Source organism: Pongo pygmaeus, chromosome 12 (genome assembly GCF_028885625.2).
Source record: "Pongo pygmaeus isolate AG05252 chromosome 12, NHGRI_mPonPyg2-v2.0_pri, whole genome shotgun sequence".
Classification (NCBI taxonomy): domain Eukaryota; kingdom Metazoa; phylum Chordata; class Mammalia; order Primates; family Hominidae; genus Pongo; species Pongo pygmaeus.
Window position 1 is genome coordinate 124,037,908 of NC_072385.2, and position 17,027 is coordinate 124,054,934.

At 45.1% G+C, this 17,027-nt stretch overlaps 1 protein-coding gene across 2 annotated transcripts in view; it reads right to left on the reverse strand.

Annotated features, from left to right (window-relative positions):
- Positions 1–4,330: 4,330 nt before the first annotated feature.
- Positions 4,331–17,027, reverse strand: part of GRHL1 (grainyhead like transcription factor 1) — a 49,973-nt gene continuing 37,276 nt past the window's right edge. Inside the window, exons 10-16 of one of the 2 annotated variants that reach the window (XM_054474416.2) lie at positions 15,345–15,396; positions 13,942–14,081; positions 12,843–12,880; positions 10,147–10,238; positions 9,717–9,802; positions 7,571–7,635; positions 4,331–6,013 (exon numbers count right to left, since the gene is read on the reverse strand). In XM_054474416.2, coding sequence (XP_054330391.1) covers positions 5,899–6,013; positions 7,571–7,635; positions 9,717–9,802; positions 10,147–10,238; positions 12,843–12,880; positions 13,942–14,081; positions 15,345–15,396 — 588 coding nt within the window. In that variant the 3' untranslated portion in view covers positions 4,331–5,898. Of the gene's footprint in view, positions 6,014–7,570; positions 7,636–9,716; positions 9,803–10,146; positions 10,239–12,842; positions 12,881–13,941; positions 14,082–15,308; positions 15,397–17,027 lie in introns of both variants that reach the window. The other variant, XM_063648976.1, reaches the window with a different exon arrangement.

A 17,027-nucleotide genomic window follows, 5' to 3' on the forward strand; every position in this document is an offset into this window, starting at 1 on the left:
CGCAGCGCTCGTGGGCCGGCGCGGGTTCCGGGTGGACGCGGGCCCCGGCACTCGGCGTGGCCAGCCGGCGCCTGTTGGGCTTGATTGGAGGCTGGGTCCAGTGCGTGGACTGCCGTTCCCTCTTCACGCGGTCGTTGGCCACGATGGCGGGTCTCTGTCTTTCTCGCTTCCCCTCTTTTCCTCTTGGTTGTCGGGGACGAGCTCCCTCTGGGCTGCCGGAGTGCCTGGGCTAGGTGCCGCAAAGTCCCCGGGGAGTGCCAGTGAGAGGTGAAGCGGGCTGGGCTGCTGGGACCGGTGGGGACTTGGAGAACTTTTCTGTCTAGCTAAAGGATTGTAAACACACCAATCAGCGCTCTGTGTCTAGCTAAAGGTTTGTAAATGCACCAATCAGCACTCTGTCAAAACGGACCAATCAGCTCTCTGTAAAATGGACGGATCAGCTCTCCGTAAAATGGACCAATCAGCTCTCCGTAAAATGGACCAATCAGCTCTCTGTAAAATGGACCAATCAGCAAGATGCGGGTGGAGCCAAATAAGGGAATAAAAGCAGGCCATCAGCAGCCCACAGGGGCAACCCGCTGGGGTCCTCTTCCCCACTGGGGTCCTCTTCCACACTGGGGCAGCTTTGTTCTTTTGCTCTTTGCAATAAGTCTTGCTGCTGCTCACTCTTTGGGTCTGCATTGCCTTTATGAACTGTAACACTGACCATGGAGGTCTGCAGCTTCACTCCTGAAGCCAGCAAGACCAGGAACCCACCGGGAGGAATGAACAACTCCAGACACGCCATCCTTCAGAGCTGTAACACTCACTGCGACGGTCTGCAGCTTCACTCCTGAAGTCAGTGAGACCACGAACCCACCAGAAGGAAGAAACTCCAGACACGTCTGAACATCTGAAGGAACAAACTCCGGACACATCATCTTTAAGAACTGTAACATTCACTGCGAGAGCCTGTGGCTTCATTCTTGAAGTCAGCGAGACCAAGAACCCACCAATTCTGGACACAACAGGACACAGACATGGGAGGGGAAGGCCAGAGGGAAACCTAGCTGGCTTGGGGTGGGAATTTGAATCCCTGAGCTCATCTTCTTCTTTCACCACTTTGTCCGGTGACATCAGGATCAACCAACCAACCAATGCCATTATATTTCTTAGTTTTCAAAAAAAGTTTGAAGTTCTCATCCACAGAATCACTTAGCTTCTTGCTTTTTACAAGTGGTTGATTAGGAGTATTCAATACAGATATTTTGTGTATCACTATGAACAGTTCACACCATGGACTAGTGGTGTTCTCTTTACTAATTGAAATGGTGTCATTAGCACCTTTAAATCTAATCCATTTAGAGAGCCAGTTCCGGAAACCTCAGAACCAGTTTGGAAAACTTCTGTTCTTCTGAAGCCATTTTTGGAGCCACATCTGTACTAGGTTCTCCAGGGAAACAGAACCAATATGTTTTATTTATTTACTATGGGGACTGGCTCATATGATTCTGGAGGCCTAGAAGTCCCTCTCAAGATCTGCTGTCAGCAAGCTGGAGAACCGGGAAAGCTGGTGGTGTCAGTCAGAGTCTGAAGGTCTGAGAACTGGGTGGGGAGTGGGATAGACTAAGGGGCCTTTAGTCTCTGGGTTGGTGTGGTCCCCACAGGTGAGCCTTTCGGGGAGAAGGGTGGAGAGGGGATCTGGAAGGGCCAATAGAAGATACTCAGCACTAGGAGACCTTTGGACTCAGACCAGAACTTACACCATTCATTCATTCAGTCGGTGAAAATGTATTGACCACTGTATCAACCAGGATTGCGACACGAAAACAGATGGCACACTCAAAAGAGGATAATTCAAGAAGGGCTTCTTTAAGGGACTATTTCCCAAGATGGGAATGGAGGGGAACCTACAGGGCTAGTGTCCTACCCTCCAGCAGGCAGCAGCTAATTCCTGAGGGGATAAGGACGTGGTTGCGAGGACATGGAGGGAAAGTTCTACAGAGGATGCACAGTGGGCTTCGGGAACACCCTGCTTGAGAGGCCTGTGAGAGGTGGGGAATCAATACCTGACCTCACTCTCCTTTCATCTCTCCCCAACCCACAGGGGTTGGTGTGGCCCCACAGGCAAACCTCCTGGGGAGAGGAGTGGAGAGAGGACCTGGAGGGCCAATAGAAGGTATGCACACAAGTATCTACAAGGTACCAGGCATTTTTTGAGCATTTGGGATTTGTCAGCAAACAAGTCAGACAAAAAACCTTGCTCTGGTGGAGGGAACATTCTAGCAAAGGAAGGCAAATGATAAGCAGTAAGTACAATAATCAAGTAAAATAGATACCAAGTTAGAGAGTGATAAATGCCATGGGAAAAAATACAGCAGGTGAAGGAGGATGGAGAGTAGGGGGTGGCGGGGAACAAAGAGCTGGAGCGGGTGGAGGGCCCACGCAGCACTTGTCCTTCACCCTGGAGGGGATCTGTTACATGCCTCAGATTGCTGGTCCCCTAGAAATGTTACTGAGGCAGCCTCTGCATTTTTGCAGGGATCGTTTTCTACCCTTTGACATTCGCGTAACCTCCTAACACTGTCTGGGGAAGATGCTGCCCCCTGCTCTCCAGGTCTTTCCTGCACTCTCAGCAATGGGATGGGCTGACTGATGCCCTGTGGGCTGGAAAGGTGACCACAGTTGCTGCAGACCAGACCCCCTCACATAGTGAATGCCGGGCTGAGGAATCCAGGAGAGCCCGAGGGGGGACACTGAAGGTGTATCGTTGGCCCTGCCAGCTGCAAGTGAACTGCTTCTGATGAATTTTAACAGGCAGAAGTATTTGCTCAGAATGGCAATCCTGACACTCAGCCTTCAACTCATCTTGTTAATAATACCATCAATATCCTATGAGGCTCATAAAACGAGTCTTTCTTCTTGGAAACATGACCAAGATTGGGCAAATGTCTCCAACATGACTTTCAGCAACAGAAAACTAAGAGTCAAAGGCGTTTTTTACCCGAATGCCCACATTTGCTCTCGACATCGCGTAACCTCAGCAGGCCTAACTCTGCAGGACCTTCAGCTATGGTGTAATTTGAGGTCAGTGGCTGGAGGACTGATCCTGTCTACATGATGAGTGAAGCAGAGAGCTACTGCAGGGTTCTGAGCAGAGTCCTAATTTATATTTTAGAAGAATCATCATGGCTCCTATATTAGGAATAAAACGAAGGGGCCCAGAGATGGAAACGATGAGTCCAGTTGGGTTACTGCAAAGATCCAGGCCGGAAATCCAGGCACAGTGGCACACACCTGAGTCCCAGACAATTCCACCTACTGGTCCTGCTCTGTGGCCTACTGGTCCAAGTCCAGCCCCGACTGATTTCTGGGCTTGTAATGTCTAAAAATGCTCCCTGCTGATGTTTTGCAAGTGACTGTGTTACTTGAAGCCAGTTCCTATGATAAGCTAGTCACTTTATCATTACAGAATCATTCACTGAGCATCGACTATGTAACCAGCATTGGGTTGGGTGCCAGAGATCCAAAGCTGACTAAGACACCAAAACCTGCTCTCCAGGAAACGAGAGGCTGCGAAGAGGGCCAGCAGGTGTCTGTCAGCACTTGGAGCCGTGAGACAGCAGGGAGTGGGTGCTGGGCTGAGGAATCAGAGGTAATGGCCCTGGGGAGGCCCGGGAAGAGACGAGTTTTGAGGCAAAGGTAAGTCCCGGGAAGCCAGGGAGTGAAGGAAACTCATGGTGTGAGGAAGGGCTCCCATGGAGAGGATGCGCCGGCTGGGTCGCCAGGCTTCCTGTGTGGAGCTGGACCCTGGAACCACTGAGTGAACGGGAACCCAGGCTGCAGGAGAGTCTCGACTTTGGCCCGAGGGTTACTGTGAAAAGCGCAGATGTCCCAGGAGCCCTATCAGGGAGTTTACCTCATTAATCTGATCATGTATCCATTAAAAATATATCCTAGTGTCTATCATATTTAGGCTCTGGATTACCCTGGAATATGTTCAGGATGCCTGTTTTAGAGATTCTGATGATTTAAATATTGGTAAATTTTTTAACTAAATATTTTCTGTTAGGCTTTTAAACACTAATACTACTAAGATTTTAGGTATGAAAGCATTTACCTTCAGCTTTAGTGGTTAAATTTTGGTACGAATTGGAAAATCATTCAGGGATCCCCGACTTAACAATTATGTGGATCATTTCAGGCATCAGTAAGGAAAAGTAAACATGAAGAAAACAACTTAAGCACACACATCAAGAAATAAGCAGAAAGTGCTAGCAATGAGATGCTTTTCAGCTCCCATGTTTTACTGAGCAATGCAAAGTCAAATTGAAAAACAGGAAATGACATATTACGAAATAGACATATAAAATTTAATCCCTTTGGTTTAAAATACATCTTCAATGATACAATTAAAAATAACACACAAGACAAAATCAATTTCATAAAAAATATAAAAGTTATATGACCCATATCCCATATCTTATCTTAGAAAACCAGCAATTTAGTTCCCATACTTCATTAGAATACTTTAACCTAAGACTGTAACTACCAGTCCATTTACACGAATGACCTAGTCTAGTTCCCTGAACCTAAAGATACCCGTGACTTTGTTATAAAATTACATATTTTAGCATTTTTATATACTTAAATGTGTACAAAATGTTCCCCTGCCACAGTAACGTATTTTTATGAATTCATGAATGTTTTCTAGAATTGTTAACATACAAGATAATCAAAGCACGAAGGCTCTGATGCGTGATAAAATAATCATTTCTCAAAACAGGAAGATGAGAACTGCATTTCGAGTTGTATCACTTGGTACGCAATACTTGCAATCTGTGTGCTGTAATTACAGTGTTTCTTCACTCTAAGTGCATCTGACTGATACTAGCATAACAAAAGACGTGATTGCAGTAGTGTTTTTCTTTTACTTCATTGGTTAAACAGTGCAGAAATCCAAATAACAACATTCTCAACAGGAAACAGAATCTCTGTCATTTGAAAAGGTTTTGCTATGCTACAGAATGACTGTGTTTGGAAAAACAGAAAAAGGTTTTTAGCGGGTTCCACTAAGCACAGTATTCTATCCGCTTGGTATACACGATCAACAATAACTTAACCTTTGTCTAGGGAAAGCCTTTAAGGTAGCTCTGACTGCATATCTTCACTATATGTACACAGACACCATATTTATATATTATATATTTATATAAGACATGTATGTACACATTTACAGACCTTCAAAAATATATTGCACTTATATACAATGCAGCTTTATCTTAACTGATTTCATACTGTAACCCATTAAAATTCTTCATGAGAAAGGCAGTTGATACGTCCAAGAAAGTTGCAAAGGAAGATTTCAGTAACATGCCCTGTTTAGTAAACATCTGGTGGAGAGTGAGAGGGTAAGGGAGAGAGGGCTCACCCCTGTACTCTTCAGGTGCGCTCCCGCTAACGTGAGGCAGTGGAGTTGTACTGAATTCAGGCAAGGGCACGAAATCCTTAAAGCCAAGCCTATCGCCTTTTCTGACTTCTGCTAGCGAGCAGGCCCACGACATTGTAGGCGCAAGGCAGATATCCCGATATTTTGATAAATAACGCAGCAGATGTCCTAAAGCTTCCCAGAGACTCTGTTAACTCTTGGAATAAAGTTTTCACTTTAAATCCTGTATATATCAGGAAATTCAAACATAACGGTATATGGATTTCTCTTTCATCTGAAAAACGCCAATGCAATAGATTAAATGCTACCACCAAGCCAGATGCAGCCCCGCCTCCCACCTGCAAGGAACCCCTTCCCTCGACATAGACCTGTGCTGGCGACATGGCTGACTGGGGTTACCTGCACTTGCCAAATCATAAGATCTAGAAACACCTGCACTGAACTCCTGGGGAGCTGTGGCCCGCGGGCCTTTAGATCTCAGTCAGGGTGAGCTTGTAAGACCCCCCGGCTTCTTCAATCTGCAGCTGGAAGGTGTCCTCATTGGAGTAATGCTTCACAATGTTGTCATCCATGTTCACCAGGATCCTGGATGGGGAGGGACAAGACAAACCAACTTCACTGCCACTTGGTTCTGGAGTCAGACCTAGATTTAACTGTTAGCTCTCCCACTTACTAGTTGCAGCATGTGAGGCAAATTATTCAAATCTCCTTAAGCCTCAACTTCCTCATCTATAAAATGGGGATAATAATAGTACCCATCTTATAGGATTGTTGAGAGAATTGAGTTAGGAGGCAATCAGGCGATATATTTATATCACAGCATTTGGAAGATGAAATATACTAGCTTATTTATGATTATTATTTCCAGCATGTATTTAATAGTAGTCACTTGGTAAATGGTACTTGGCTCATACCTGTGATCCCAGCACTTTGGGACACTGAGGCAGGAGAATCACTTGAGCCCAAGAGTTTGAGACCAGCCTGGATAATATAGCAAGATCCCATTTCCACAGAAAAATTTTAAAAACTAGCTGGACATGGTGGTACGTGCCTGTAGTCCCTGCTACTTGGGAAGCTGAGGTGAAAGGATGGCCTGAGCCCAGGAGTTCAAGGGTACAGTGAGCTCTGATTGCACCACTGTACTCCAGCCTGGGCAACAGAGTGAAACCATCTCTAAACGAATAAAGCAGAAGCACATCAATAACATTAACTTACATGATGTGAAGTCACAGCCCCCTGACAAATTACACACTCCAGCAAGTGAGCCTCAAAGTTTAAATGAACTATTATCAAACAAAAAATAAAGAATACAAAAACAAGAAAATAAACAAAAATAAATTAACTACTATTAAGTCCAACTCTTTCCACTAGAACCATCTAGAAATTTCCCATTAGAATTTAAAACTAAGCCAAAAAATTCTTATGCTAGCCACTGCTTATCCATGCCAAACATCATAGACAGACAAAAAAGAACTAAAAATACTAATTTCTGGACAAAGCAGCAACATGATATAACTTGGAAATAGGATCCTGGGCAGGAGGGTAGAGCAGGGCACGGGCTGCAGAGGCAGGAAATACCAACCACGGCCCCGAAAAGCCTCTTGAACTCTGAGCCTCAGCCGCCTGTCTATAAACTACGAACAAGTCCTGAGACCAGCTCAGAAAGAAGACGTGAAGACCAAGCGCAGCACCGTGGGACGTGCCCAACCCAGTGCCTGGCTCCAACGGGTTCGACACATGGAGGTGCTGCCCTGGCCATCCTCAGTGGCACTGGCCACACACCCTGGAGTGTGGAGCCATGGCACTGCTGCCAGGCATGTGGAGGGCAAAGAAGGTAACTTGGAGAAACAATACACAAAGATCTCCTCAAGGCAGATCAATTTTATCTAAGTAATTTCATATATAATTTAGAAAAGCCACATTCCAGCACCCAGGTTTCTTTGGCTGCTTCTGGACTGGGCACGATGCACACGTGTCACACTGGCACAGGGTGTGTGTCACTGGCACAAGGGGGTGTCACTAGCGTGCACGGTGTGGTACACTGGTGCTGGGGGGTGTCAACAGCACTGGGGGGTGCGTGACACTAGCACTGCGGGGGGCATCAGCACTTTCCGAGGTACACAGGAAGCAGTGGCTGCTTACCCCTTTTTACACTTCTTGAATATTTTCCCAATCTTGTCATGGGGAACATCATATTTGTCTGAGATCTAAAAGAGGAAAGAAAAATAATTATAAAACCCTGTATCAGGGCTTTAGAAACCAAACAACAAATATATATATATACACACACGCATAGTCACTCAACTTTTTGTTTTTCAAAAACGCAGACACAAAGACATGGAAAAGCCCCAGCTCGTGTGCTGGGGGCCTTCACCTCTCCTCAGCCCAGCTGCCCATCACCGTAATGAGCTTCTGGGGAGCTGTGGCTGTCTTCCTTTCGGGACATAGAAGCTATTTTTAATATTTTTAAAGAGAATGGGTGAATTGCTCCAAGGACAAACAGCTGATTCACTCTAGATCAAACGTTATACTTGTCATCCAGACCATCCTCAGGTTGGCATCACCAGCTTCACCTCAAGCCACAGAGCAAAGCTCAAGGTGGCGCTGAGAAACGGAGCCTCAGGTGGCAAACCTGCAGATCCTGCCAACCTTCCAAACACGTGTTTCAGACCAGACCCCAGCTCCGAGTTCTCACCACACAAACCCTTTTTCTTTCTGTACGAGTGGATGATAATACTTTGTGTTCTGACATGTAAGACCTGTCATGAGTTCCTTGTGAGTCATGAACAGTTATGTTGGCCCAGTAATTCTGCATCCTCTTCACTCTCCTCTTTCCCTGTAATCAGAATTTGCATTTTTTTTTTTTTTTTAGACGGAGTCTTGCTATGCCAGGCTGGAGTGCAGTGGTGGGATCTCAGCTCACTACAACCTCCACCTCCCTGATTCAATTGATTCTCCTACCTCAGCCTCCTGAGTAGCTGGGATTACAGGCGCCTGCCACCAAGCCTGGCCAATTTTTGTATTTTTAGTAGAGACAGGGTTTCTCCATGTTGGCCAGGCTGGTCTCGAACTCCTGACCTCAGGTGATCCTCCTGCCTCTGCCTTCCAAAGTGCTGGGACTGCAGGTGTGAGCCACCACGCCCGGCCAGTTTGCATGATTCTTCAGACATGATGAAGGGTCATCAAAAGGCAAGAAAAGAGAAACCCAGGGGACATCCCAGGAGGCAGGAAGCGACAGTGGGAATGGCGCTGCCTGTGCTGTGGGCAGGCAGGGATGCACTGAGTGACACCCGTGGACTTGGGGCGCCTGGCTGAGAGACCGCAGAGCAGCTCCCCAAACCCACGCCCCATCTCCCTGCTTTATTAATCTTCATTGCACTCATCAGTACCTGAAAAATGACCTCAACTTCTTTGCTTATTTTGGTGTCTGTGTCTTCCTAACTAGAAAATAAACTCCATTCGGCACTGTGTCACTGACGCTCGTAACTCCAGTGCCCGCCACAGTGCCTGGCATGAAGCCAGCCCTTTATCAAGATGTGTTAAATGAATTCAACACACTACAGTCATCAGAGGGAGCTGGGGGAGATGCTTTTAGCCCAATTATGGACACACTTTGAGCTTAAAGATCTCTACGGTCTCTAGGAGACAGGCTGGTAAATATCTGCACTCAGTGCTGATGACATGCGTTTTTCCAGAGCACAGCTGGAACGGGAAATTAACACAGCAGCCTTGCATGTCTCTCCTCTCTTACTGATATCCCCACAGGGAGCATGGGGTCAGTTTATTCCAGCCTCATGCTGGGATCCTTGTAAGATGGACTTACGGCCATCACTGGTTACATGTCTACTTTCTCTGCAATAGGCTGTAGTGAGGTCTTGATACAAGTTCAGTAATTTCCTAGGATTGGGAGTTTTAAAGGTAGACTGAGGAGCCACTGTTCTTATGTATGAAGTTTTTAAGATTGTACTTGATTAAAAATCACTTTTGTTAGCTTCTAAGTGGCTTGCTAAATGGCAATCTCCTTTTAACCACATATATAAAAATTAAACTATTTCATAGGCCATCACAGATGCATTCACTTCAGTGGAACAGGTATGACTGAGTGACTATGTGAGTTAAGACCCCTGGGTGAGGATAAAATGTGGGACGCACGACGACTCGAGAAAGGTGTCAGGGATTCCAGAAGGTCTGACAAAGGATTTGGATCATCTGATAAAGTGTTTCAATGAAATCCTATGTACTTGTCATTTCATTTTGTACAAGGGATTAGAGAGTTGATCCTACTTACGGCTTCCATCAAGCCCTTCAAAGATGGGGTTTTGAGCATTAGGGCATCAAAGACTTCTTCTGACTCCTTTCGAACGTAGAGCAGCACTAATCAATTCCCAACCAGGAATAAGGAAGGGAAAAGAGAGAAAAAAAGGATACAGTTCACATGAACAAAAGAGGAAAACAGACCACGGTACCAGCTAAAATGAAAACCACATTCACATCAAGGATGACAAGCATCGGCCAATATCAGTTCTGTCTTAAGGAACACAGGTTTCAACTTCTCTGAACTTTGCTCTAAGTCCTAGCTCAAGCTAGATGTCAGTCTGATGGAAGAATTCCCAAGCAAGTGAAACTGGAAAAAATGTGCTTGAACCATTTATGCTTTTGATAGATTCTGAACTCACTTCTGATTTAAAACTCCCACTAAGAAATGGAAACCAACACACCTCTCTTTGGTTCTTCTATCCGGGCCAGCTTGGCAGAAGGAGGGACAGCAAAGTCATCTTCTGTGCCGTACGGCCCCCTTTTCAAGACAGAGCTGCAGTGATCCAAAATATGCCATTAGTGATTCAACTTAACCAGCTGCATCAACATAAGGTGTTTTAGAGCCTGTCACGGAACTAGATTTAAAATGACTTTCATTCTTTATCTGGTCCAGCTTCCTTATTTGTGAATGAAAAATCAGGCTGAAGGAAGATCCTGACTCCAGGGCTCATGGATATTTACAGGCAGACATGGGACCACACTCAGGTTCCCTGCAGGTATCTGCACTCTCATTAGATAAAGCTGCCTTCTCGAAAATGAGGTGCTTTGGTTTTTTGTGTGTGTGTGTGTGAGACAGGGTCTCATTCTGTTGCTCAGGCTGGAGTGCAGTGGTGCAATCATGGATCACGGCTCACTGCAGCCTCAACCGCCCAGGCCCAGGCAATCCTTCCACCTCAGCCTCCCAAGTGGCGCACACCACCACACCCAACTAATTTTTTTATTTTTGTAGAGATGGGTTCTCCGTATGTTGCCCAGGATGTTCTCAAATTCCTGGGGTCAAGCGATCTTCCTACCTTGGCCTCCCAAAGTGCTGGAATTATCGGCGTGAGCCACCACACCTGGCTGTCGGGTGCTTCTTTTCAGGAAACACTCTATGGAGGAGGTAGGATCTGAGGTAACCTTGTACAGGCAGTGACAAAGGAGATGATGTTTCAAAACACTAAGGAAGTGTGAGCAGGAAAACGCAGGGCCAGCCTGGCTCAAATAGAATGGCCCACAGGAAGCCATATCTAGAAATTTTGGGAAGCTGACTCTACTGTGAGTGTCCTGATAGTTCAGCTCTAAGGAATTAAATTTTACATGGCAGAGAAGAGGGAATATTTGAAAGTTCTGTGAGACCGAGTGTGGTACCCAAAGTGTGCAGTCAAGACTGGAGGGGAACCCAGGACCTTCGAGCAGAAAAACCAGGGGAAGGAGGCTGGTATAATCCGAGCACAGGAGTCCACGGGTTTAAAATATGGTGGTGTCACGGAAGCCAAAAGGTAAGAACAGACGAAGGAGAGTCTGAGGAGAGAAAAACTCAGATCGAACGAACGCCTGGCTACCAGGGGCACCTGGCATGGAGGGTCCAGCAGGTGGTGTCACGGCAAGCAAGAGAAGAGGTAAATAACTGAAAGGGAAGGGAGGGAGTGCTGGATTTGGAGCAGAATGGCCACTTCAGGAGCAGGGGCTGAGCCTCCGAGACTCTGCCATCTCAGTTCCTAGCACACAGCAGCCGTCTAGTGAAAGTGCCTGCAGGACTCAAGCCTGAAACACTAAGAATCAAAGGGGCAGTGCAGGCCTCGCCTTCAAAGAGAGGCACGATGGGTAACGTGTGGGGCATGAATGTCCCCAGTATGACGGTTTAAGCCCTGTGAATGGATGGAAGATGAGGGAAGAGGGATGCTGACGAATGAACTTCCCATGGAAATCTTGGCTCTCTCCATCAGGATGCACCTTTCTGAGGGTAGATAACAGAAAGAGGGAGGCTGAGGCGGGAGGATTGCCTGAGACCAGGATCTCTACAATAATAATAATAATCATCATCATCATTAGATGGGTGTGGTGGCATGTGCCTGTAGTCCCACCTACTCAGGAGTCTGAGGCAGGAGGATCACTTGAGCCCAAAAGCTCAAGGCTGCAGTGAGCTGTGATTGCACCCCTGCACTCCTACATGGGCCTCAGAGCAAGACCCTGTCTCTAAAAGTAAAATGAAATAAAAACAAAAAGAATCTTTGCCTTGTTGAAAAAGTCCCAGAGCCATCAAGAAGGTTCTGATGGCCCAAAGAGGGGTAGTGTCAGCCCCCCTCCACTAGGCAGCATGAGTAGGGGGCTGCCCGGCACAGGAAGGCAGAGCCCAATTCTGGGACAACCTGAGCATCGAAGTAAATGACTAATGAATCACAGCTTATTGAATAAAACAGGAAACCATGAGTTCATACTGATAGCAATAAATGAATGAGTAAACTGAAAGTTTGATGGGGAATGAGATATTTACAAAGCTACAATGCACCTCCCCAGACAACACTTATTATAAAAGGAGCCACTTTGCAGTGGAGAAGCTGGCGGATACCAGCTTAATCATGTGACCAAAGAACACCACTAGTAACAGATAAACTGACATCAAGCGCCATCTGCTAGGACACACGGAGAACCCAGCCTGGCCTCTACGACATCCCTGCCAGGCCTGGAATCTAACCATGAGAGAGCAGCAGACACATGCCAACTGAGAAGAGTCTATAAAACAGCTGGTTGTAATCTTCAAAAATATTTGGTCAGAAAAGTTAAGGAGTGGCTTAGTTCTAGACTGAAGAAGATTAACAAACATGACAACCAACTACAATGTGTGATCCTGAACTGGATCCTTTTTTGCTATAAAGGACGTTATTGGTGCTCATGTAGCAATGTGAGTATTCTAATCTTGATTGTGACGCAGGAGGATGTCCTTGTTGGTGGGAAATAGATACCACGATATTCAGGAGTGATGGACCATCAGGTTGGCAACTTATCCTTGCTGGCTCAGGGAAAAATGAGTTCTTTGTACTGTACTTGCAGTTTTTCTACAAGTTTGAGATTGTTTCCATTATTAAAACAAAACAAAACAAAACATAAATCTTACCCTTCACCCTCCAATTCTTCAGAGGCAATGGGAAGGACCTAAGACCAAAGGAATAGATTGCTTTTCAAATGTATGCTCAAAATGTTTGACCATAAATGAATTATTCCTAAAATGGAAATAATTTTGAATTTGACCAATCTAATATAAAATCCTTTAGCCTTAGTTTTCAATAACAGATTCTTACAGATGTCTTGAACTCCTCTAACTCAGTGGTTGGGCCAAATCTGGTCTAAAGCCAGTTTATGTAAATAAAGTCTTTACTGAAACAAAGCCATGCTCATTCATTCACATGCTGCTTATGGCCACATGTGCACTAGTGCGGCGGGGCTGAGCAGCACAGTGGAGACCACGGGGTCCCAAAAGCTGAAAACCTTTACTGCCCAGTCCTTCACAAAAACAGTGTGCTAACCCCTGCTCACCTCCAGCTTCCCATTAGAAACTAAACGTACTGGCCACGGCCCCAAGAGCTCTGAGAAATCTTTAGTCCTTATAAATCTGTCCACAAAGTGCGTGAAAGACTGTCTTTTTGATATTTATTTGCACTCAGCATAAAACCATGCTTCATTCTACTGAAGTTCCTATCTCTTGTAAGCCTTTGCCACAAAACAGGCCGTGACTGTTTTTTAAAATTTAGCTTTAGTTGCCAAGACATGGCCATTGGTAACTACACGTGGCAAGGACGGCTCAGTAACTGGAACTGTGAGAAAAGCCTTTGGATGTTCTTATGTTATGAGAGCTCCTTAACCTAGGTATTCCCCCCGAGTTAAATTTAAAAAGATCACAGGCTCAAACTCCAAATTATGCTACTATTCTAGAATCTTTGAAATGAGCTAGGATATGTAGGTATGAAGAATGAACGAGTGAATGAATGAATACAAACAGAATAAAGCTGATGGGGTGCACTGCACCTTCAAATCAACGATGCTTACCATTTTTATTGCACGGGCATCATGTCACCCCAGCAGAATATTCCAAAGAGCTGACTAACTGGTCAAACCTCACTCAATTTTGGCTTCTATTTCCCATGAATAATGCCAAAGAATTGCCTTTTGCCATGCCTTCCTTCCTGGTAACCTCCCCTGGGATCCTGGTTACCTACATGAGTGCCCCGCTGCAGGCTGGCAAAGTGCACGTCAGGAATGAAGAGAACAGGCTGAGTATCGAGATCAATGAAGGGTTTGAAAACCGTGATATCCATTCGCTTGTGAGAGGGAAGCAGTGGCACTTTAACATCAGAAACTGAAAAGAAGAAAAAAAAATTAAAAAAGAGGAAGCCAAGGTCAAAGGACTACATACAGACTGGATGCAGGCCACGGAGTGCTCGCCTCTGCATAAGACACTCCAAGTGTAGCACTCTGTAAGATACGACAGGGCATGCTGCCTGCCTAAGAATCCCAGTTTATATGTAAAGGAATTTATTGTGTGTATTTCCACTAAAATCAACTGAATGTCTTATCAAATCAAAAGGGAAAAGGTATCTTCAAACACACACAGACACATATCCACAGAAGATCTGCGACAGAGGCAGAGCGTATTTAGTTTTCATTGGAAAGGCTAAAATTTATAATTGTGTAAACATAATTTGGAAGAAATTTCACCTCAGCTGTCCTCATTAAATAATTTACATTCCAACACTCATGGACCCATTGACTTCAGAACATATCAAGAAACTCGACAATGAGGTGAAGTGTAAGCATGCCCATCCAATTTTTAATTTAGTTAGTTAGAGACTCCATCTTCCCCAGTGATCTGGCCCTGAAGTACTCAGTAATGAGGTCTCCTAGTTAGTCAGCTGCTCTCTGAAGTGTCACTGGGAGTTTGCACTTTGATACCAGTAGGAGAATCCTGACTAAGGTGTTGCAGGGCAAATGTCTGCTGAGCCAGACAGACCATTCAAAAGAGCGTGCCAGAAGCCCATGTACTACAGATGGGACCCTACAGGCACAGAGCAGCACTTTCTTCATTTCAGATACAAGATTTTGTGAATATGAATACTGGTCACAATTAAGAAAAAAAAAGAAAACAAAGCTTTCCTGGTGAAATGTCCAAACAGAAGCCCTATAGATTCTGCAAATATTAAAATACTATACTTTAGATACAAAATATGATCCTACTTGGAGTTAAGACATCTTGAATTCTCAAGACCATTATTATCACTTTAAAAAATCTAGACAAGTCCCAATTTTAACAGTGATTCATGCAGAACGTGTTGTCATTTTTCAAGACTGGAAACAGGAGTCTGAACTAGAACTGACAGCCAAAAATGCTGAGGTCGGGAAAACCCGGGGATCTATCCTGTAGTCCCCAGGAAAACCCCCCGGCTGAGCTGGCATCTGCTGCTGATCTGAGGAAGAGGCAGTGCCACACTGCAGAACAGGAAGAACACCCACTATCTTCTGCGTGCAAACTCCAGCCACCATTCTCAACGGAAAAGGTCTGAAGCTTGCCAGGAACATTTCTACTTACAGGCACTCAACTGGGAGCTGGGGTCAGGACACTTGCCTTTTCTTTTGCTTTGCTTTCGTTCTTCATCCCTGATTTTCCGCTCAGCTCCCTGTAGGTTAAGAGAAGACAAGATATGATTCTGTTTTCCAATCTTCTTTAAAATATTTAACTCTTATCCTGACCAATGGAGGAAGAAACCTTTCTCCCTTCTCTGGACAGGAACTCCATTACTTACTATATTCATGAGGCTTATCATAGTAGTTTCTTCTAAAAAGATTAATCTTAAAATTATTTTTAATTCTATGAAATCACAGGGAACAACATTTATTTGAAAAACAAATAAAGCAAAATTCCGGCCAGGAGTGGTAGCTCATGCCTGTAATCTCAGCACTTTGGGAGGCCGAGGTGGGTGGATCATTTGAGGTCAGTTCGAGACCAGCCTGGCCAACATGGTGAAACCCCGTCTCTACTAAAAATACAAAAATTAGCCAGGCGTGGTAGCAGGTGCCTGTAGTCCCAGCTACTTGGGAGGCTGAGGCAGGAGAACTGCTTGAACCCCTGAGAGGTGGAGGTTTCAGTGAGCTGAGATCACACCACTGCACTCCAGCCTGGGTGACAAAGCGAAACTCTGTCTCAAAAAAAAAAGCAAAATTTCTCTTTATAATGGATGTGATCGTGTTAAATGAAAGCTGAGAAAATCTGTGAGTGTACCACATGCCTGCAAAGACACAAGGGTATTTTCCCTTTGTCCAGTAGGAAAATGAAAGAAAAAACCCAAGTTGGCCCTACTCTTGAGTATACTCTCCTATATGGCCAAGGTTATCACTGAAAGCTGTGACTCAGTCCAAGGGCCTAGCATCAACCATGTGGCAGATCTGACCAAGCAGAATTCACAAAGTGAAGATGGAACTAGAAATCTGCATCATTACTTAAAAGAGAAAAAGTGGGCTGGGCACTGGGCACGGTGGCTCACACTTGTAATCCCAGCACTTTGGGAGGCCAAGGTGGGTGGATCACTTGAAGCCAGGAGTTCACGACCAGCCTGGCCAACATGGGAAACCCTGTCTCCACTAAAAATACAAAAAATTTAGCCGGGCGTGGTGATGCATGCCTGTAATCCCAGCTACTCGGGAGGCTGAGGCAGGAGAATCAGTTGAACCCGGGAGGCGGAGATTGCAGTGAGCCGGGATCGCACCACTGTACTCCAGTCTGGGCGACAGAGTAAGACTCCCTCAAAGAAAAAAGAGAAAAAGTGTACTCAGAGTCCTAGAAAAAGACACTCATGTACTCTGTATATCAACTGCGCAAAGACCGATAGTACCATGCAGCTGAACCCACAACAACAATGTTCAAAAGAACCATATTAGTAACAAACACAACCCAAAATCAGGCACTGAAGCATATTTAAAAACACTACATTTAATCATTTTGCTTGACTTATTGGAATTAATTTCTGGATGGTACAGATTTCTTTACATAGTGCTCCAGTTAAGGATGAACTGGTAGCTTATTTTTCTGTTAAATAAATTTGCTGATAGCAAAAAGAGGCAATAAAAATCCCACTGATCTTAGCATTATTATATAATAAAGACCACATTTTAAAAACAGAATATAAAACCACCTTCTGCCTTTTCTAGAAGGTGATAGCATACTAACATAGTAAATATACAACCTGCTTATAAAAATTGCTATGTAACATTGACAAAACAGTCCCTCCTTGACACAGAAAAACAGGTAAAT